The sequence below is a fragment of the Sorghum bicolor genome, chromosome 2 (genome assembly GCF_000003195.3).
Source record: "Sorghum bicolor cultivar BTx623 chromosome 2, Sorghum_bicolor_NCBIv3, whole genome shotgun sequence".
Classification (NCBI taxonomy): Eukaryota; Viridiplantae; Streptophyta; class Magnoliopsida; order Poales; family Poaceae; genus Sorghum; species Sorghum bicolor.
Window position 1 is genome coordinate 72,805,406 of NC_012871.2, and position 22,161 is coordinate 72,827,566.

At 43.4% G+C, this 22,161-nt stretch overlaps 2 protein-coding genes and 2 non-coding genes across 4 annotated transcripts; 2 read left to right on the forward strand and 2 right to left on the reverse strand.

The window, feature by feature from the left end:
* TRNAP-CGG lies at positions 251-322 on the reverse strand. Its single transcript has one exon. It is a non-coding gene; the product is annotated as a tRNA-Pro (tRNA).
* On the forward strand, positions 9,314-12,976 carry LOC8079021 (UDP-arabinopyranose mutase 3). Its single transcript, XM_002460943.2, has 4 exons — positions 9,314-10,012; positions 11,587-11,837; positions 11,983-12,151; positions 12,382-12,976. The coding sequence occupies exons 1-4, from the start codon at positions 9,689-9,691 to the stop codon at positions 12,721-12,723; spliced, it is 1,086 nt and encodes a 361-aa protein (XP_002460988.1). The 5' UTR covers positions 9,314-9,688; the 3' UTR covers positions 12,724-12,976.
* On the reverse strand, positions 13,227-13,298 carry TRNAD-GUC. Its single transcript has one exon. It is a non-coding gene; the product is annotated as a tRNA-Asp (tRNA).
* LOC8079022 (MADS-box transcription factor 18) lies at positions 16,517-21,767 on the forward strand. Its single transcript, XM_002460944.2, has 8 exons — positions 16,517-16,867; positions 19,251-19,329; positions 19,408-19,472; positions 19,564-19,663; positions 19,770-19,811; positions 20,563-20,601; positions 20,692-20,828; positions 21,126-21,767. Exons 1-8 carry the CDS (start codon positions 16,683-16,685, stop codon positions 21,238-21,240), a joined length of 762 nt encoding a protein of 253 aa, XP_002460989.1. The 5' UTR covers positions 16,517-16,682; the 3' UTR covers positions 21,241-21,767.

A 22,161-nucleotide genomic window follows, 5' to 3' on the forward strand; every position in this document is an offset into this window, starting at 1 on the left:
CAAAGAAATAGGTGGCGTGTGTTCATTTTTTGAACGACATAACATCTGATCTTTTGGCAAAAAAGTGAAGATAAATAATGTTTCAGCGATGGCGTTTTTTTGTTGAGAAGTTTTAGAAATAAGTTCAACGATAAAAGATGGTGCACGTTCATTTTTTTGAACTTAATAACATCGGATCTGTTAGCCAAAAAAAGCGAAGATTTGAAATAACATTGGATATCGGATTTGAGATGAAAGCAAAAGAAAAATGGGGGTGTTGCGAGAATCGAACTCACGACCTCTCGCACCCGAAGCGAGAATCATACCACTAGACCAAACACCCAATCAATTGGCACACATCTACATAAGTTTACATATTTGTTATTTGGCTTGCTGCCGTGTTGGGCACCAAAATCCATAAGATCCCTGTTTCATGTTAAGGTAGGAAGCGGAAGTGATGCAGGGAAAGTAATGTGCGTTTGATTTGTGGAGTCACCCCATGCTCCATGAGATCTCTATTTTATGCATAGACTAATTATTAGCTTGTGTGGAATGAGGTGGTGATGGATCAACTTATTCCATTCTACAAACCAAATATAAAAGTAAGGAGTGAGAAGGCGACAGACCACATCATTCCTCAAAGCCAAACACACCTAAGAAAACGAAGTGATCTAAAAAAACAAAGGGTGCTTGGTTGACACCTTGACCTGAGGCCAACGCCCACACACGAATCTATACAATTTCATCGAAACGACCGGAATCAAACATTTGGCGTCGCTACCTCTGTCTGGCCAAAAGTTGCCTGCCAAGAAGGAACCAAACAGACCCAACATGCTTGAAGAGACATAATCAATCGTGATGATGGCGCTGATGCAGTGATATCTTCAACTTTTGTGCCGCACCTCAGTTAAACTTGTTCCTGTCTCGGTTCAGACTTTAGGAAAATGGTGCCGGCCGAGCTCAAGAATCACATTCCTGTCGCTCCGTGTGATCTCTAGAGCAGCAGCAGCTTGTTCAATTGGGACATGTGCAAGGTTTGTGTTTCTCTGTCCTTCATTTCTACTGACGACCTAGTTATGTCTTGTACAGGATCAGCTTGCGGTTCAATCATACTGTATGTGCGAGAACTCCGGTTCTGGCGTTCCGCGGCGGGACGTCCGGTTGTGGCAGCCGCTGCCACCCCACCAAAAACAGGGAAATGCTTCGACTTCACCGCATTCGCGAGCCAGCTGAAATCAGCAGCGCCAGTGCCATTTTTCTGATGGCAAAAAGCCATGGGTTGTCAGCACTGGAGCTTGTTCAATCTACTGAAAGCCGGGCCTGGGCAGCCGGCCATCGACACACTGAATTCATCATTGATATTTGTAATAGTACAGCTGAACACTCTGCATGCGAGAGAGGTGGATGCGTTCCTGCCGTCGATCGCGTGGGAAGCCCGTGTTGTTCGAGCGCGGCCTGTTCAGTGGGGGCGCCGCGTGTCACCATACACTTGTTCCCCCGTGGTACTGGTACGCATGCCGTGGCACGGCGAGGGCTGGCGCGCGCGTCAGTGACAAAGGTGGCGCGGGACGGCACGGCCTCCTGGTCCATTTACTCTGACGAGCTCGCGGTGACCGTGTCGTAGATGGTGACGAGCTCATGCTGCGACCGCGACAGGTCGGAATTGGGGGCGCTCGACTCGACGGCTAGTGGCCTGGTGCTCGTGATCTACTCGCACACGGTCCCGCTGGCGCTGGGGAAGCGACGACGGCGAGCGGGACCGTCGTCGAGGACTCTCGAGGGTCGAGGCCACGCCCGGACATGCTCCATGGGAACGGGATGGATGCTCATGAGCGACCGGCCGCGACTAGTACATGGTCATCAGTGCGTGCTTGCAGATGCAGTTGCAGGGTGACCTCTTGTAGCTTTGGAATGGATGGATGCACGGACGGATTGGTCGGCTTGTCAGAGCCTCTCAGGGCCAAGGATTACAGCCTTCGTGGCCGTGCAGTTTGTGCACGTACATCGTGCCAGGGCCACGCACGCACCAACTCGTGGCCCGTACCGGTGGCCGGTGGGGTGCTAGCTCGCTCGGTGCAACGACTGGACCGTCTCTGTCCCTCGCTCTTCTAGTTGTAGGCAGAAAAAACACGTGTATGGATTGACACGTAATTCTATTATGAAGTCGAGTCGTGACAGCACAACTGACAACCGCGCGCCAACAACGTGCAATGCGGGCACGCCAGCGACCTTGGATGCCCTTCAAATAGGTTCTGATATAATTTTATAAACTAAATAGATACTCTCTATACTTGAAATTTTTGAGGTTTAGAACATGATTGTGGTAACTAAAAAGTGATTAATTAGAGAGTATTTTTCCTGCTTTGTCCTTATTAAATAGGATACGGGTGTACTCTTTCTAAGAAAGTTTCTCGGTGCATATGGCGAGCTCGTGGGGGTGTGGAGCTTGAGGTCATCAGTTCGAATCCTCGGGTTGGCTGCATGGCGCGGCGCTGGCATGCACGCCTGCAGAGGCAATGAATGCAGGCACAGCAACGCGGGGCAGTTGCGCTCCTATCTAGTACAGAACGTCAAGCTTTGCAAAACAGGTATAGAGGGAGTAATTTTTTTCTTATTCTTTTATTTAGTTCGTTTACAGTATAGGAAAATTGTGGGTATCTGTTTGGAGAACCGTCCACGCTCTTACAGCGACTAGCGACCAAGGTCTTGTTTAGTTCACCCTAAAAACAAAAAAAATTCAAGACTACTCGTCACAACGAATCTTACGATACATGCATGAAACACTAAATATAGATGAAAACAAAAACTAATTGTACAGTTTGTCTGTAAATCACGAGACGAATCTTTTAAGCCTAGTTACTCCATAATTGAAAAATATGTGTCAAATAAAAACGAAAATATATACTATAATATCAAAATCCAAAAACTTTTCGAATTACCAAGCTCACTTTCCGATCATTAGGCACTGGCTAGCGCTCAGGCCTTGTTTAGTTCGCAAAATTTTTCGTTTTTGGCTAATGTAGCATTTCGTTTTTATTTGACAAACATTGTCCAATCATAGAGTAACTAAACTCAAAAGATTCATATCACAAATTACAGGTAAACTGTGCAATTAGTTTTTATTTTCGTCTATATTTAATGCTCCATGCATACGACTAAAGATTCGATGTGACGGAAAATCTTGAAAATTTTTGCGAACTAAACAGGGCCTCAGTCTCAGCCTGCACTACTCCGTATAGTGTGAACTGTACGTCAGGCGGCGACTTTGCTCGTGCACGCAACAAGCAAAGTCGTCGTCGTCTCCGACGAGAATATTTTTTTATTTTTAGCCCATTTTTAAAACAAATTTCAAATTTAGACCGTTTAGGAAAAAAATTTCAAAACTAGGCCGTTTGGCCCCGCCACCATGCATGACGGGGCAAATACACATGACCCCGCCATACATGGCGGCGGGGTGCACTGGTGACGTGGCGCATGGCTGGCAGAGTACGCTGACGTGTACCCCGCCGTGACTGATGGCGGATTTGCGCACCCCGCCGTGCATAATGGCGGGGCACGCACAGGACCACCAAAAGCTCTTTCTCTCCCTCTGTCCTACCCTACCCGCGCCCGCATCTTGTTTAGTTTAAAAAAATTTAGAAAATCAGTACTGTAGCACTTTCGTTTATATTTGACAAATATTGTCCAATTATGGACTAACTAGGGTCAAAAGATTTGTCTCCTCAATTTCGATCAAACTGTACAATTAGTTTTTATTTTTGTTTATATTTAATACTTTATACATATGTCTAAAGATTCGATGTGACGAAAAATCTAAAAAATTTTGCAAAATTTTTTGAACTAAACAAGGCTGACAAGACTTGGTGGTGTGGTCACGTGAACATGCACGACCGACTCGGGAAAAGTGGCCGAACTGACCACTCAGGACTTGTTTAGTTATGAAAAAATTTCGGATTTTGCTACTGTAGCACTTTCGTTTTTATTTGACAAATATTATCTAATTATGAACTAACTAGTATCAAAAGATTCATCTCGCGATTTATAAATAAATTGTATAATTAGTTTTTATTTTTGTCTATATTTAATGTATTATGCATATGCCACTATACTCAATGTGACGTGAAATCTAAAAAGTTTTGGGAACTAAACAATGCCTGAACTATGGGCGCAGCTTTATGGACATGATGATGACTACGGCTGCTAGCTAGGCTTTGTCCAAAGCGACATGATGATCTTAAAACTCAAAAACTTTTCAAGATTTTTTATAACATTAAATCTTGCAGCACATATATGGAATATTAAATATAGATAAAAACAAAAACTAATTACACAGTTTGCCAGTAAATTGCGAGATGAATATTTTGAGTCTAGTTACTCTATGATTGGACAATATTTGTCAAATAAAAACGAAAATGTTACAGTACCAAAACTAAAAAAATTTCGCAACTTAAACAAGACCCTAGACTAGACTCCATGATGTGCTCAATTCGTACGAGAGGACAAACATGTCCTGTCAGCCTTGTTTAATTTCCAAAAAAATTTGCAAAATTTTTCAGATTCCCCGTCACATCGAATCTTAGACGTATGTATGAAGTATTAAATATAGATAAAAATAAAAACTAATTATACAGTTTAGTCGAAATTAACGAGACGAATCTTTTGACCCTAGTTAGTCCATAATTGGATAATATTTTTCAAATACAAACGAAAGTACTACAGTATCGATTTTTCCAAAATTTTTTGCAACTAAACAAGTCCAGCTCTCTACCTCGTGTGCATTGCATTGCTGGGTACGTACCCGCCATGATCCATGGCGGGGTCGCCCTAACCCGCCAGCGATCATGACGGGGTCCAGGTCAGCCACCTCGGCCATGCAGCGCCACGTGGCAGGGTCTACCCCGCCACCATGCATGGCGGGGTGCAGTGTTTTTGCCCCGCCATGCATGGTGGCGGGGTTAAACGGCCTAGATTTGAAAATTTTTTAAGAAGCGGTCTAAATTTGAAATTTGTTTTAAAAATGGACTAAAAATAAAAAAAAATTCTCCGACGACGTGCGTACACTTACGTGTACATAGTATGCCTACCTCGGATCTCTCAATGCATGCAACCGTCCAAGTACGCGACGCACGGTGCCCTGACAATGCCGGCCACCAGATGCTCGCTCCTCGGCACGGCGGCACCTGCGATTGGGATGCGATGCATGCGACCCACCGACCTAGAAAAAAAAGGGGGGTAAAAGATGCCTTGCCCAGCTGGCATAGGATACGATGTCGTCTTGAACTCTTGACTCGGCACTCGGATGCTATGCCGTGACCGTGGCGTGCACCGCGGAAATTAAAAAGGCGCGTTCACTGACGTGATTATTCATCGTTCATATTCAAGTCACACGGCGCTTTCACTCAAGGTGCATACAGGTCGGGTCGTGCCAATCGGTCGCGTCTTTATGTTCTTGTCCTATGCTATGTGTCCAGCACTCCTACTCCAAGTGGCGAAGCTATCGACTCGATGAGAACAACATCCCATGATCGATCGTCAGCTTTTTTGTTATGTCCGGTTCGGCAGTGTTTTCTTTTTCTCAAGTGTCCACATAAAAAACATACTTTTAACAAATATGTTCGTATATTACAACAAAACTTACATATGTCCAGGCGCGTCCCAGGTAAATATGGGGCCCAGTTCAAAACAATAAGTGGAGGCCTAATGTCTATTGTTAAAATCTAAAAAAAATATTAAATATCAACATATTACAAAAACAATGTGTAAAAGATTAACTAAATAAAATAGGGATTATACCAGGCAATGATCTCTGTCTGGCGTCCTAATCTGGGTCCAGCCGTCTATAATTGCTATTAGGTCTCGACTTTTGAGCGACGAACAACACCAAGGGCGAGGAATAAGTCTAAGGGACGAAACCACGAACTCACGAAAGGTTACAAACTTATGTGAAGAAAAATTACCAACCATAGACTTTTCTAACTCACAATCATGGACTCAATGTGTTTTCTCACGAAGGAAGTAACAAGCTTTTACTAATTATTATATATACTTAGAACACTTAGTAAATTTTGGGGTCCATAAATTTTGGAGGTCCAGTTCAGTCGCACAGCCCACACGGGCTCAGGGACGCCCTTGATATGTCATTTCGCTTGAGTTTATTAGTCAAATCAGCCAACCATTCAACAATGATTTTCTCTCACAATAAATCAGCAAATAGTACTTTCAGTCATAACTTTTTAGTCCTTGATTAGACGTCCGCTTTTGCCACTCGTATAAGCATGGATCTTGAGTTTGGATTATAAACAAAACAATAAACAAATTAGAACTAATATCTAATCCATCATGTGCTACTATTAATCAATGTTATCCTAAACGCTAAACGGTAAACAGTCGGTCACCCTTCGTTTAGCGTTTAAACTGTTTAGACGGTGTTTAAACGGATTAAAACGGTCTAAACGGTTTTACACAATATTACAAAAATGTGCATATTTTTTAATGTAAAATCAATTATTCTATCATTTATACATATTTATGCAACTAAAAACCATTTATTTTATTATGTATATATGTTTATGCATGTTAGAATAATTAAATATACATATTTATGCATATAACAAATCAATTTTATATATTTATAAATATAATAAATTTAAGTATACAAATTGTTAATATAAAATTCAACTAGATTCACCTGGTGTTTGCCTAAACGGCCGTTTAAACAGCCGTTTACAACTGTTCCGTGTAAGCCGTTTAGACCGTTTTCCCCGTTTTTTGACCGTTTAAACAGTCAACCGTTTAATTTCCCGTTTACCCCCTAAACAAAACAGTTTGCCACCGTTTACCGTTTAATGACCGTTTAATCGGCCGTTTAGGCGAACACTGCTATTAATAAAAACAGCTAGCTATCTTATGATTTGGAGAGTGGAAGGACACAAAATTTTGAAGAGAGAGTGATGGATCAAAATATGTAGTAAGATTTTTTGCTTTTTAATGTTACTAGGTAGCGTGCCCGTGCGTTGCTACGGGACAGCTAACATTTTTTATTAAAAATACATGTATCGCACAATAAGATAATAATATTATAATAAAATTTAAATACCAGCTATGTGTCCCGCTGATTCAAAGAAAAATAGTGACTGCTAGGTGGCAGCATGTGAAATGAAGAATCAAAGAAAAGACCATAAATTACAGCAATTAGCATGTCTATTTTGGCCGCTAATTTATAGGGAACAAAACTATGTACTGATCCGAAAACAAAACAAAGAACATGTACTGAGCATTATTTTAGAAATTTCTTGTGTAACTGACAATTTATTCTCTTGTTTACCAACCATTATTACAACATATTTTTCTCTGCCTGCAAGCTGTGTAAAGAGCCGTTTTAAAATTTTTATTTTCAATAGCTGCACCCCAGTCTAAAATTTTACAAATAATATTAGTTACTTTGAACTGTGTAAAGAGCTGTTTTAAAATTTTTATTTTGAATAGCTGCACCCCCAGTCTAAAATTTTACAATTAATATTAGTTACTTTGAAACAAAATGATGTGTATAAATACACAGTTTTCAAAATACACAGTATTGTATGTGCTTCAAGAACGTGTAACTCCAATTGACATGTTTTCAGTTGTCTAACTCACCTTGTTTTATGGTTGTGGATTGGCCAGGAAACGCAAAGGCGAGGGCGACTCCAGGACCTGTAAAAACGCCGGATTGACGGCTTCAAGGACGGTCGCAGGGCTGAGGTGGGCAACACAGGTCGGGCTCGGGCGTCGGGCGAGGGCGAGGGCGACCTAGTAACGCAGGTCGTGCGAGGGCGTCGGGCGAGGACAAGGCGCAGGTCGGCGAGGGCGACTCTCCAGACCAGGCAATGCGGGCGTCGGGCGTCGGAGGCGAGGGAGACGGTGTCGGGGGCGAGGACGAGGGCGACTCTCCAGACCTGGCAACGCAGGTCGGCCGTCGGGTGTCGGGGGCGAGGGCGAGGGCGGGCGACGGCGTCGGGGGCCGGTCGGGACGCGGAGGCGAGGGTGAGGGCGACGGTGTCGGGGCCGAGGGCGACTCTCCGGCGAGGGCGACTCTCCAGACCTGGCAACGCAGGTCGGCCGTCGGGCGTCGGGGGCGAGTGCGAGGGCGGCGAGGACCCAGGACGATCGAGGGAGAGGGGCGACGTCGGGCGAGGGCGAGTGTGAGTGCGAGGGCGTCGGGCGTCGGGCGAGGATTGGTACCATGCGCGATTCTTTCCTTTAGAGCGTGCGATTAATTTTGTTTCCTTTACATGACTGAGATTTTATATCAGGAATCCTTTCTTTTTCTTTATTTCATTTCGCACCCTTCCACTTCTCTGTTATATATTATTCTGTATTTAAAATTTGCATCAGGAATCCTATCTGGTTTTTTTATTCAATTTTGACCCTTCCACCTCCTACTACGCACGGGTATCGCACGTCGGGGCGGGGGGAGCGACCTAAAAAAAGTCGCACCATATGGTGGTCTTACTTTTGTTCTGCACTATATGGTGGTCTTATTTTTGTTCTTTTTAGTTGTAGGAGATTAGGTATAGATATACTTTCTCCGTATAGGATTTAGAAGTCGTTTAGGACAACAGCACGGTCTACAAAACACAACTTTGACCTCTTATTTTTATAAAAAAAATTTAGGAACAAATGATATATGTATACCTTTATGAAAGTATTTTTCAAGACAAATCTATTCATATATTTTTTATATTTGCAAACTCAACAATTTAAAAGTTATTGTTAATTTATATTCCCAATATTTGACCCAAACCTTATCTAAAACGAGTTCTAAATCCTATACAGAGGAAGTACATATACTTGTTAAATCAAACCATTTATATTACTAAGTTTATATACAAAAATATTATCAACATGTGTGACATGAAATATATGTACTATAAACTCTATTCCCACTATTTCAAAATATTTGATGTTTTAGTTTTGGGGTATTGGAATTAAGGCTAAGTAAAAACTTAAAAAGTATGGTTAGAAAAACAAGAAAGAGAGAGATAGAGATGTATTAAAAAAAGAAAATGCACATTGAAAAAAGAGAAATGTGCATGGAGACATGATAAGGTTAAGTATTTTAAAATAAAACTTAAATCATATAAGGTCAAATATTTTTAGGACAGAGAAATTGAGGAAGTATCATAAATATTATCCTTTCATACTTTTTAAACTTAATTATTTATTTATAAGACGAAACTATAATTGTATTTTGGTGGAAGTTGTACTTAATATTGCTTTCCAATTTTTTTTGCCTAATCTTTCGAAAATTAAAGTATTTATTTTATATATATAAGCAAAATGAACTTTTAAAGCCATCCTTGGGCTTCAGGTCGGGCCGAACCGAGGCCTGCAACCTGCACTAGTGTAACACTAGACGGGCTCCTTTCAATGGCCGCCTGGCCGGACGTTTGAATGGGTCTAGGGCGTGACAAAGCACCCCGGCCAACCCACTGTTCCTTTTTCCCCTTTCCTTCAGAAGCAAACAACAGCCGCGCCGGCTCCACCGCACCAGCCCACCCGCCGCGGCCGTTACATCCCCGGCCACCCTCCCTCCATTTATACCCCCTCCGTTTCCCTCCCTTCTCTCCCCACTCCGGCAGTCCCCGCCCCACCACCACCACCGCAGCCACCGCTGCCCCGACCGGCCGCGTCCCTTCCCTCCCTTCCGCCAGCCGCCCGCTCTCCAGCAATGGCGTCCGGCTCGCACGCGCCGGTGCCGCTGCTCAAGGACGAGCTGGACATCGTCATCCCGACGATCCGCAACCTCGACTTCCTGGAGATGTGGCGGCCCTTCTTCCAGCCATACCACCTCATCATCGTGCAGGACGGCGACCCCAGCAAGACCATCCGCGTCCCCGAGGGCTTCGACTACGAGCTCTACAACCGCAACGACATCAACCGCATGCTGGGGCCCAAGGCCTCCTGCATCTCCTTCAAGGACTCCGCCTGCCGCTGCTTCGGCTACATGGTCTCCAAGAAGAAGTACATCTACACCATCGACGACGACTGCTTCGTGAGTGCCCTCCGCTCCGCTCCGTTCCTTCTCGACGATAACCCGGGAGTAATTTCCATCTGTTGGTGGGGATGGGGCTCAGATCTGGTTACATAGGTGACGTAGAAAATTCACTGGGGGTATTTTCTAAGGTGACGTGGAAAATACACGAGAGTAACCCGCCGTGGGGATGAATTGAGCTGTGAAATTTGGGATACAATACAATGCGTCCTGGATTGAAATTTTGGGGTGCAAAGTTTTGACGTCTTTGCCGTTACCCGTCCTGTTAATTATGGCCGGAGCGCTGTGATCTGGGTAGGTAGAATGCAAAGTTCACGTGCTTCAGGTGATTGATTGATCTGACGAGTTGGATATTGTCTCCTTAGAGTTCAGACATGTGTCTAGTGGTGGTCGCAGCTGTCAGATCTAATCATGTTACTTCGACTAGACTTTTGAGTTTGGACTTGTTTCACTGCTACAAAAAGTATCTAGCATTCACTGCTTTGGCCCTGTATTGCTCCAAGTTGGAGGGTATATGTACTGTGGAATATGCTTGATCTTTGGTGTCTGCTAGCTCACAATGTCTGTTCTCTGTTGGATAACTTGTATATGTCGCCTTGCAGACATATTGTGTCGGTTGTGTTGATGCATATGCATTTCTTTATGTTCTGGGTCATGATCAGTAGAACCAGTAACTAGGGGACAAAATTGCTTATTTTACAATACAAATAACAGTAGAGAGTTATCTGCATTGCACCTTGCATGGTTTATTCCCAAGCCTGTACAGACAATCTGGTTGGAGTGAATGATATCATTCATGTAGTTTTGGACCATCCTCTATTTTTTATTGCCATAATATTTTCTTATGACCATAAATTATTCCTTTGCACATAGATGTAACTTAATGCTAGCTTGGAGCTACCACTGCCCTGGAATCACCACCACCTGGTGGACCATGTCAACATCAAGCCTTGTGTTGATTTATACATACTGTTTTGTCCTTGCATTGTGACTCTCTGACAAACTGGAGATCCTAGAGGCTGCATAAAAGCTTGCGAAGGAATATCTTGTAAAGAAATTGAAGAAACAGGAAGCTTAATCAATAATGTCTCAAGAGCCATTGGAAAAATATTTAGGGTGTATTATATAAAGATTCCTAGAGGGCATAAATCTTGACAGCACTCCAAGTGCATTGACTCTGGGGTCCCACCAACTTTCCAAATACTAGTTTACTGGATCGTTGTGCTTGCTTATGATGCAGGGGCTCTACCAAGGAATCATATTTTCTTTTTCAATTATTTTAAAAGCAATCTTCTAACTCAAGAGCATGGCTTTTGTTTTAACTACTACTGTTAAAAAATAGTACGCTGATGTTCACTTTCGTTGCATTATTTGCATGTGAGGAAGGCCTGCAGAACATGAAACATGATAGTTTTCTATGTTTGTTGGCAGCTGAAACTAACACTGCGCATGCCCATCCCTTTCAGTATAAAATTTATAACCTTTGAGTATGATGGCATATTTTTGTCCAAGATACTCTGTATGTGTTTAGGCAAAATGCTAACTGCTGAGCTATGGCTTTTCAAAACTTTCAGGTTGCCAAGGATCCATCAGGGAAGGACATCAATGCACTTGAGCAGCACATCAAGAACCTCCTGAGCCCTTCTACTCCATTTTTCTTCAATACTTTGTATGACCCTTACCGTGTTGGCGCCGATTTTGTTCGTGGGTACCCCTTCAGCCTTCGTGAGGGTGTCCCGACTGCTGTTTCTCACGGGCTTTGGCTCAACATTCCAGACTATGATGCCCCTACCCAGCTTGTTAAGCCCCTTGAGAGAAACACCAGGTAAAAATGCTATTCCCCCATAGCAAAATGGATGAACCAAAAAAGTCAAAGTGACTTATAATTTGGAACGGAGGGAGTACATTTCAGTATGTTCCATTGTCAGGTGGTTGTCTTTTGCTAACTGGTGTTTCTTTCTTGAAATCAGGTATGTTGATGCTATTCTTACAATCCCGAAGGGCACCCTCTTCCCTATGTGTGGAATGAACCTTGCATTTGACCGTGAGCTCATTGGCCCTGCAATGTACTTTGGTCTTATGGGTGATGGCCAGCCTATCGGTCGCTACGATGATATGTGGGCAGGATGGTGCACAAAGGTATATTCCCTTACCAGCTTCCTAGTTCATGTTATGCCTACAAGTGCAACAAAACATTTCCATTGCCCACAGTTGGTTGTAAGAAGTTGCGTTGTGCAGGCTAGTGACTATTACCAGTGTATGCTTATTGGGTGTCCATTGCTTGGTGATTTTTCTTATGTCTTAATTCAGTATCTTTGTACTGACAAGACCATGGTCCATGGCAATGTCTTCTCTGCTGCAACACACAGGTGATTACGGATCATCTGGGCCTGGGTGTGAAGACTGGCCTACCCTACATCTGGCACAGCAAAGCAAGCAACCCGTTTGTGAACCTGAAGAAGGAATACAACGGCATCTTCTGGCAAGAAGAGCTGATCCCATTCTTCCAGTCAGTCTCCCTTCCAAAGGAGGCCACCACCGTCCAAAAGTGCTACCTCGAGTTGGCCAAGCAGGTGAGGGCAAAGCTCGGCAAGGTGGATGGCTACTTCAACAAGCTTGCCGACTCCATGGTCACGTGGATTGAGGCCTGGGACGAGCTGAACCCCCCAAAAGGTGGAGCCCCCACAGCAAATGGCCCTCCCAAGAAGTAAAAGACGATATAGTATAAACTTCACTTGTTCATGTGGACCGTCATACTGAAAGGAAATACTGTTTTTGGTTAGTGCTGATGGACTGAGATCACTCTGCTGCAACTCAAAATTTTCACGTCCCGGGAACCGTCCTGCCGGTTATGAGGCGTTTACATGTCTTTCGCTTCTGAGTGTGATGCAATCGGATTGGATTACCTTCAAATTAGAATAAAGTTTACAGATTATGGTCTTGATTTCCCCCCGGAAACCATAATTATGTGTGTTGTCGTGTTTATCATGTTTATTCCTCTATTTAATATGTTTGCACTTTGCAGTGCAAAATGGCGCTGTGAGAAAAAAAAATCACTGCCTCGTGTAATGGTTAGATTAGCTTATACTAGGTGTCTCGCTTGTTTGCTTCCCGAGAGCACTGCGAGCAAGATCGGTGGTTAGCTGTAAACGGTGCAATGTCTGCGACAGAGATGCTGCATCTCGAAAAAGCTGGATGCATATAAAAAACAAAACGCCGTTGCCGGGGATCGAACCCGGGTCACCCGCGTGACAGGCGGGAATACTCACCACTATACTACAACGACTTTGATGCTATGGCTTTCTTAACTTCTTATTTCTAATTAGAATGCTATGATCTGGGACCTTTATTCTTTCCATTATCCTATCAGCATGGAAGAATCGTGCCTTATATATCTCGTCCATGCAAATAAGGATATAGGATGACAGTATGACACGATGCAACGGGCGAATCCGTGAAAACGAGCGCTCCGTCCTCCGTATACAAGCTGCAGGGTCCCACTACCGGGCACTGCTGATGCTGGCACTGGCAGGTCTGAGGCATCGCTTCTTCTGGACTCTCTTCTCTGGTCTCTGGACGGGTGCATTGAGGGAGACCTGCCGGGGATCATGGATCATCATCAATCATCAGGGGGACTCGTGCATGGTGGAGGCGTCAGCGCGTGGACGGTGGAGCCGTGGAGGCGTAGCGCAGGTACTCTCTGACTCTGAAGAGAAGAGGCGCGATCTGCTGCATGGTTGCCTGAATTTGTGGTGGACTGGTGGGGAGCGAGCATGTCTGCCGTCTGCGTCCCGGGATTATGATTCCTCGTCTCTTTCCTAGTTTCCTTGCATCCATCTGTGTGGCCGCCTGATGCCTATCATGCGATGGCCGGCATCGGCATTGGCTGGGGCCCTGGGGGGTCCGGCGGCGGGGTCGCTGGGAGCCTGGCCTGTGGGGACACGACTCATTGACACCTGACTACCTGTGTGAAACTGACTGGTACGAGTATGCCAGTGCGACGCATTTTACAGTACACATGATTATTGCCTGGGACGAACAAACTGAGGCCTGGTTTAATGCCTTGTTTAGTTCTAGATTTTTTTGGATTTTAATATTATAGCACTTTCGTTTGTATTTTGACAAACATTATCTAATTATGGACTAACTAGATTTAAAAAATTCGTCTTTGTCGGCCTTCGCGGGCGCCACACGCTTCATGGCAAATTGCTCCATCATGGACATGCTCGGGAGGCCGACGACTGAAGGGCGGATGTGTGGTCCATGCGAAGGAAGGGGACATCCAATCCAGTGCGAAGGACGAGCAGTGCAGAGTGAAATCGGACGGTGACGAGAATGGAGCATCAAGGCTAGCTCCGATCTGGCTCTAGAAGAAACACCAACCTCATATTTCTTTGTGGGTCTAGCTCCGGGTGTATGGATGGCCAGTTAGAGCCTAGCTCTAGAGGCTGGTCTGGGAACCAAACAATATAGGGGGTGTTTGGGACTGCTCTGCTCCACGTTTTTCAGCTCCGCTCCACGTTTTTTAGCCAAACGGTTTCAGCTCCACGCACTCAGTTCGAGAAAAAAGGGTGGAGTTGTGAGAGCACCTAAAGAGTTACTCCACGAACTCTAGTTTTTTGTGGAGCTGCTCCACGGCGGAGTTTATGGAGCAGAGTTCGTGGAGCAGTTCCAAACACCCTCATAAATCTGGCCCAACCAAACCCAAAGCCAGCTTGGCCAGTCTTGGAGAGGCATGGGCCACCATCGAACGGGTAGGATCAACTGTCAGCGTAAGGCTACCAAGGAGATCCTCGGATAAACCACTTTGACGCCTCAATAATGGTGTGCAGTTGTCAAATAAATGTGTTTATTAGACGAACCGATGTAGCTGAGATCAGCTGGTGCATCCTGGTTTAAGTCTGAGTTAAACGTGAGTGCTCGTATTTTTCTGCATTTATTTCATGGTTTAACGATATTGTTTTTTTGTTGTTGTAGGTGAAGTGTATATCAACAACGATATGTTTGTGATGTTTGTCAATCTCAAGAGATGTCGTGCTCCTGGTTAGTACCAGTCCTTCAAAATATCCTCATAGGAATAAGATGTGCACGTGTTTATAAAGATGGGTGTATGTACATGTATAAGTGTGTGTATTATTATACTATGATTGGCAAAGAAAAAGAAGAAGAAATGCGCTTAGTGCAAATTTGTTCGTGGACATACTTTCATCACCTGCGGTATTTGCATATGGATAACAGTTAATTTTGTCTTTGCCCATAAGTATCCTTTAAATGTTATAATTTTCTACCCATCCATAAAATCATGATTTCCTAGTATGGATGAGACATAACTACTCGTAAAAGACAAAATTGATACTGTGGGCCTAAGCTGGTGAGCTATATCTTCTTCGACTCTTCGTTCTTTTTTCATTGGAACTTGCTCCGAAGCGTCTTGACCTTTTGCTCCCATTGTCATTCTCCACCACCGCCCATACTCCTAGCTCACTCTTGAGCATCACCACCATTGCCATGGCTCGCTGCTGCTAAGGTAGCACTGGTCGTATTCATCAGTCAAAGCGGCACTTCGCTGAGCTGAGATAGAGAAGATGACACGGTCTTGCTACCACAAAAAAGAGGACACCCTTCTCCTTATGCACATGAAACCATCACGGTGAGGTCCTCTAGTCTTGCTAGCGCCACTAGGTTGATGAGGTGCAGAAACGATCTTCTATGACACAATGGCATCTAGAACTGGCTCGCTAGTGGCAGTGCTCGTGAAGTGGAGGAACAAATAGAAGCTTGAGGAAGTGTCGATGCACGATGAGGAGCAAAAATTGTCCATGATAATTGTGCATGTTTTTATTTGCTCTCTTGGAGAAATAAACTACTAGGTTTACATTTTAGCTATTTTTCTAGCTCTTGCTACAATGTTACTTTCACCCTTCGTGAAAAAAATCACTTGAGATATTTTGATTAGAATCTGTATTTGTATTTGTATTTGTATGCTCTCTTGGAGTAATAGTGTAGTATGCTTGATATGTAAGCAAACCAAAAAAAGAGTCAATTTCGGCAACCAATTTGGGGATGTTGCAGTCCAGAAATGGAAGAAAAAGGGCAGAGCACTCACGGACATGCGGTCCCACATCCGTGTGGACCCATCAGCCAGTCCCCCTGAAGCTACCCCACGTGTCACTTGCCACCTCGCTCCCTTGTGCCCGACAGGCACAGGGTCAGGGAAAACCATTTCTCACCGCGGATCCGCGCTACCCACAGCCGCACCCTTTCCGGCCCACGACGGGCTCGACCAATCCCTGCCCCGCGCGCCCTGACGAGCGCAGCACTCCCACGCCGGCCTCGCTGGGCCCATCCTTCTGGCCCATAATAACGATCCCCCTCGGGATCCGACGGTCCATCTGCCTCCACGCCGCTCCGAAACCTCATCGTCCAATCAAAACACGACAGCGGGTCAGGCAAAACCACCGTGGTTTCGCGATACCGCTCTCCTCCCCATCTAAAACCGCCCACCTCCTCTTCCTCTCCTCCTCCTAGCTCTCTCTTGTCTGCGCACCACTCGAGTCGAGAGACGAAAACCACCTGATCCTTCCTTCCCCGTCTTCCTCCTCCCACACGTCCCCATCGCCATTGCTGCGCCGAGAGTGAGCGGGAGAGGGTAGGTGTCGAGGCGGCGGAGATGGGGCGCGGACCGGTGCAGCTGCGCCGGATCGAGAACAAGATCAACCGCCAGGTGACCTTCTCCAAGCGCCGGAACGGGCTGCTGAAGAAGGCCCACGAGATCTCCGTTCTCTGCGATGCGGAGGTCGCGCTCATCGTCTTCTCCACTAAGGGGAAGCTCTACGAGTACTCTAGCCATTCCAGGTATACGTATTCGATCCCCTCTCGCCGCCTGCCGGTGCCCGTTGCTATGATCGCCCGCTTGGGGTTTGGAGCGCTGGGTGTGCTTTAACGCATGGTTTTGGGATCATTTTTAATGCCAATCCGCCGCGTTCGTCGAACTTCGGATGGGGATTGAGTTGTGGGAGGTGTTTGTAGATGCATGCATGTTTGTTTGTTATTACGTGTGTTGGTTCTGTGTGGATTAATTCTAGTTGCTTGCATGGCTGAACTGTGCTCGATCAACGATCGCTCTAGATGATTGGATCATGGAATCGCTTGCTGGTTATTTCGTACGTACGTACACAGTGATGATAGCCTATTTAGTACTCCGTATTTCTGTATTTCTTTGACATGTATTATGACTTGGCGATACTGTCATTGCAAACACCTCCGTATTTCTGTATTGCTGGTGAATGACAATTAGCCCATGCAAAGTAGTAAGTCCCAAGCCTTGAGCTGACTGCCTAAAGGTTATTATGAAGACTCAACTTTTTAGCGCAGAGAGAGGTCAGGATTATTTGATTCATAAATACTGTTTAAAGGAAATGTCAGCCACAAAATATAACTGGGATCAGACGCAGGAAGGATTCTGATTATCAAAGTATTTTTTTTCATCATGCGATTAAACTCTTCAGTATCAAGTAGCTGTATTATTCCAGCATGATTTCTGCCAAAGGAAACACTGCTTTTGTCTTCTGGATGCATGGTGAGGAATATGTTTATCAGTATTAGTGTACTGTTTGGTGCTTCGATGTTCCTTGTATATGTGCATCTTGCCGATTTTCAGATGGTCTGTGATAACCTGAACAAATTTCTATAGAAAGAGCTGTTGCTGCCATGCTGTAGAAGAGTCATTTGGAGAACTGCTATTATTTATCTGTATACTTTCAGAAATTCTAGAAGAACAATTCGGCTCTTGCGTGGTGTCTCTGGTACATGCATGTGTCATATATTAAGAGACTATGTGTGTTCCTCATTTTAGTATTATATAAGTGGTGTGCAAGGTGATCGTAATATTTAAACATTAGTTTGATTCTTTGGTCCATATTCAAGTACAGTTTAAGTTTAGTTCCTTTATTTAGTAAGTAAACAACACGGCTATGATAGAAAATGGATGCTTGATTATAGCACAATTTGACCTTATGCTGATACAAGTTAATTGGCATTAGTACATATTCTGTCCATGCAGAATATTCGTATATAACTGATTGATTCAGGGAAATTTTCACTGAAAACTTTCTAATACCGGAGAGAAAAATATGTATGTTAAAAATAATAATAAGCACGTTTTAGCTTTTGCACACGAGTGATATGTGCTGGTGATAATATCCAAACATGATAGAGATTATGGCTGGAGTCATGGCAAAACTTGTTGTATTTTTCTTTAGCTGAAACTACAGCTCATCACCTAAACCGGTAATGAATTTTGTTTTTAAAAATAATATGATATGGTTTAAGGTAGAGCCATTTTTATATGTTGTGGATTATAGAAAACTGTGCTAATTACAGTTATCAGTTTGAACTGAGAATATCAATAGATTTCTAAAAAAATGTATATATCACTATACTTTTGCTAATTTACTGAAGATGTTACAAACTTTACTGTTTAATCCCAACAAAGAAGGTAGATGCCAAATTTGTCTAAAAGATTATGTCAGATCGATCAACCTGATTATAGTGTCAAAGTGATGGAAAATTTTGTTCGCGCAAGCAAATGAGTAGCTTGCTACATTTTAGAGTTATTTTTACATCATTATGTAGTCTTGACTTGTTTTATATTATTCTAAAACACCCTTCTTGATGAGTTCATGTATATGAACTATATATGAAGCACCATCTGTTCATTGAGTAATAACCCACTTAGGCCTTGTTTGGATGTTGTCGGATTCACCTCAATCCACATGTGTTAGAGTGGATAGGGGTAGAATTTAGTTCAATTTCCACTCCAACCCACCTAACACATGTGGATTGATGCGAATCCGACTACATCCAAACAAGGCCTTATGTGTGCATGTGATGACACATGTTGTTCCACAACTAGGCTTGCATCATCTAGTTATGCATGTGATTCAAGGTTAACTGTCCAATGTCTTCTGCAATTCTAGAATCGGGAGAATATACTTGTATATATCTTGCATCTCTTAAATAGGGAGAAATTAAATCTTGGTTTCTTGAATGTTGTGCATCGTGAATTTTGTCGTTTTGTATGCAAGACTAATATGCTTCATCTAGAAATATAGTAAGTACAAGAAAAAGAATATTGTACCTGGCTATTTGTCTTAGTATATTAAGTTCTAAAATGAGAGCACAACATTTTTTGCTGGAACATGACATTGCTGTATGATGCTTTTTTCTTTTTTTGCAGCATGGAAGGCATTCTTGAGCGTTACCAGCGTTACTCATTTGAAGAAAGAGCAGTACTTGACCCAACTATTGAAGACCAGGTATAGTTATGGAATATCTACTATAACTACTATTGTTACAGCAAAATGCGCATTGATATGTGGTTCATTTTATACCAGGCAAATTGGGGAGATGAATATGTCCGGTTAAAATCCAAACTTGATGCACTTCAGAAGAGTCAAAGGTACCAGAGACTTGCTCACGAGGACCCTTATTCTGGTTATGATAATGTTTACTGATTCAGACTTATTGTATCTGTCTATTCCCAATGGAAGGCAACTGTTAGGAGAACAATTGGATTCACTAACCATAAAAGAACTCCAGCAACTGGAGCAACAATTGGACAGTTCTTTGAAGCATATTAGGTCAAGAAAGGTGAATAAATTGGGGTTAAATTTGTTGTTCGGTGCACAGCTAATTTGGTTATTTGTTGACGTCTTAGTCAGTTATTATATTATAGTTTTATTTTATTTTGGTACAGAATCAGCTCATGTTCGATTCAATTTCCGAGCTTCAGAAAAAGGTCAGTTACACTCTAGATTCCCTTGTATCTCGCATTCTGGATGTGTTACACAAGTCACTAGTGAAAATCATTGTTACGGGCACACCTCCAGAATTTGGGAATGAGATCAAACGTTTCAGTCTCATCATGGCATAATTATACACATGTTTCATTGAGATTAATGTATTTACAATGTAGTTTAACATTTGCAATCTGCTGCCACCGTTCATCATGCAATGTTACAGATATACTCTAAACCAGAGTCAAGTTTTGTCTCTTTCTGTAGAAGTCTCAGATAAGGAACACATCAGTGGAAGACCTGAATCTGTGTGAGTCACCCTTCGATATTTTTAGGAAATGCAAGTTAGTTTCAAGCGGGAGACAGGACAACTGATAACCGTTGCATCATGGGTGGAAACCATGGAATAGGGGGGAAGGGGCCATGAAATGAGTTAGTTTGAGTTGGACGTGAAACTGATCTCCAGTGGATGCCCTAAACTTAGGAAATGGCTTACTGTGAGTAGCATTTTACCATGAAATAGTGAAAAAGGATAATGAGAAAGAAAGCACTCAGGTCGAAGTGCTTGAGCAGACTAGTTGTGGTAACTATAGCTGGTCTGGCAACAAACCAAGCACTCAGGTCTAAGTGCTTGAGCAGACAAGTTGTGGTAACTATAGCTGGTCTGGCAAGAAACCTGTAAAAATCCCAGAATGTTGATTGCTGACAAGATTTGTGGTGCATCTTTACAATCAGTTGTATTCATGTGTGCAGGAGAAAGCACTTACAGACCAAAATGGTGTCCTGCAAAAGGTAAAGCTTCCTTTCTCGTTTATGGCATAGTGACAATGTTGGTCTAGGAGGTCAGCAGACCCTGATGTTAATTGTATTTTTTTATAACAGCTCATGGAGGCAGAGAAGGAGAAAAACAATGCTTTAATGAACGCACACCTCCGGGAGCAGCCAAATGGAGCATCAACAAGCTCCCCATCACTGTCACCACCAGTAGTTCCAGATTCCATGCCAACTCTAAATATTGGGTATCATGCTTCCACTGAATTCATTACTGTGCACAACTAAAGTGAAATGTCCCACTTCATTTCTAGCAAAAAAATATTGATAATAAGTAGTAGTTTAGCTATACCAAGATTTGTTAATAAATAGAGAATTTATGAAGGGTGTTGGTTAAAGGTAGAAACACACATGCTTGAAAGTAGCTTTATTGAACGCTAAGCATACCTTGCTAGCTAAATCTTCAAAGGTATATCGATTGGGCACTGCATTTTATATAGTGCTCCAGCATAATTACTTAATTTACCCCATCGTCACCATTGTAGGCCATGTCAACCTAGAGGAGCAGGAAAATCTGAGCCTGGTCCGTCTCCTGCTCCTGCACAAGCAAACAGCGGCAACCTGCCACCATGGATGCTCCGCACTGTCAGTAACAGGTGAGCTCTTCCCAATGCAGTTTTGCGGCTGAACTCGACAGCTACACACCTGCCACCGACACGCTTCGGTGACCCAGGCATCAACAGATGCATGATCCCTCTCGATCCCGTGATCGAATACCGGCGTAGGTGCTACTAATAAAGTCAGGCCCCGTCAAATGCTTTACATGGTGATTGAAGTCTGGAGCTTCTCAGCACCACTATATTGTGTTTCGTTCTTGCGTTTACTGCCAGAGCCACCTTTTTTTCTCCGTTCTACGAGCTTGGTGTAGCTTTGTGTCGGAGATTCTACTACTATGTTTCCTCTGTCCTGTGTATGCTTTAACGGAGATGTATGTTGTACCCGTGGTGATGTTTTTTTTTTGTTGTTGTAAAAAAAAGAAGGCTCTTTTCTCCGAAATGTTATAAAGAGTCTCAAAAGTGTCAAACATGCGTGACTTTAATTCTGAACTGTACGTTTCAGAATTCAGCGTCTTGACAATTTGAACTGACTAGCTTCTAGTCATGGTAATGATACACATACCCTGGTGATTCTGAGCCCCACATGAGAAGAATGGTACTAACTGATATTGCCAAATAAAGACCAGCGTTACGCTCATGCGTACTGTAAAGTTTACATAATTCTTTAAATTACAACACTATTAAAGAATTCACAGATTTTTTTTTAGGGTCAATGGACCTTGATAAGTCCTAGATCCGTCTCTACTGTTAGGCTTTGTTTGGTTGTACACAGATCCACCTCAATCCACATGTTTTGGAGGGATTGGGGTGTATTTGTGTGCAGACAAAGAAGCCCTTAGCGTCACGAATGGCTATGACCTATTGAAAGGTCCTTGTTTGGTTTTGGTAATTGAGTGACAACTTAGGTGGACTAATAGTGTTTATGTGAGATACACAGAAGATTAGTCCACAGGTGATTATGTGA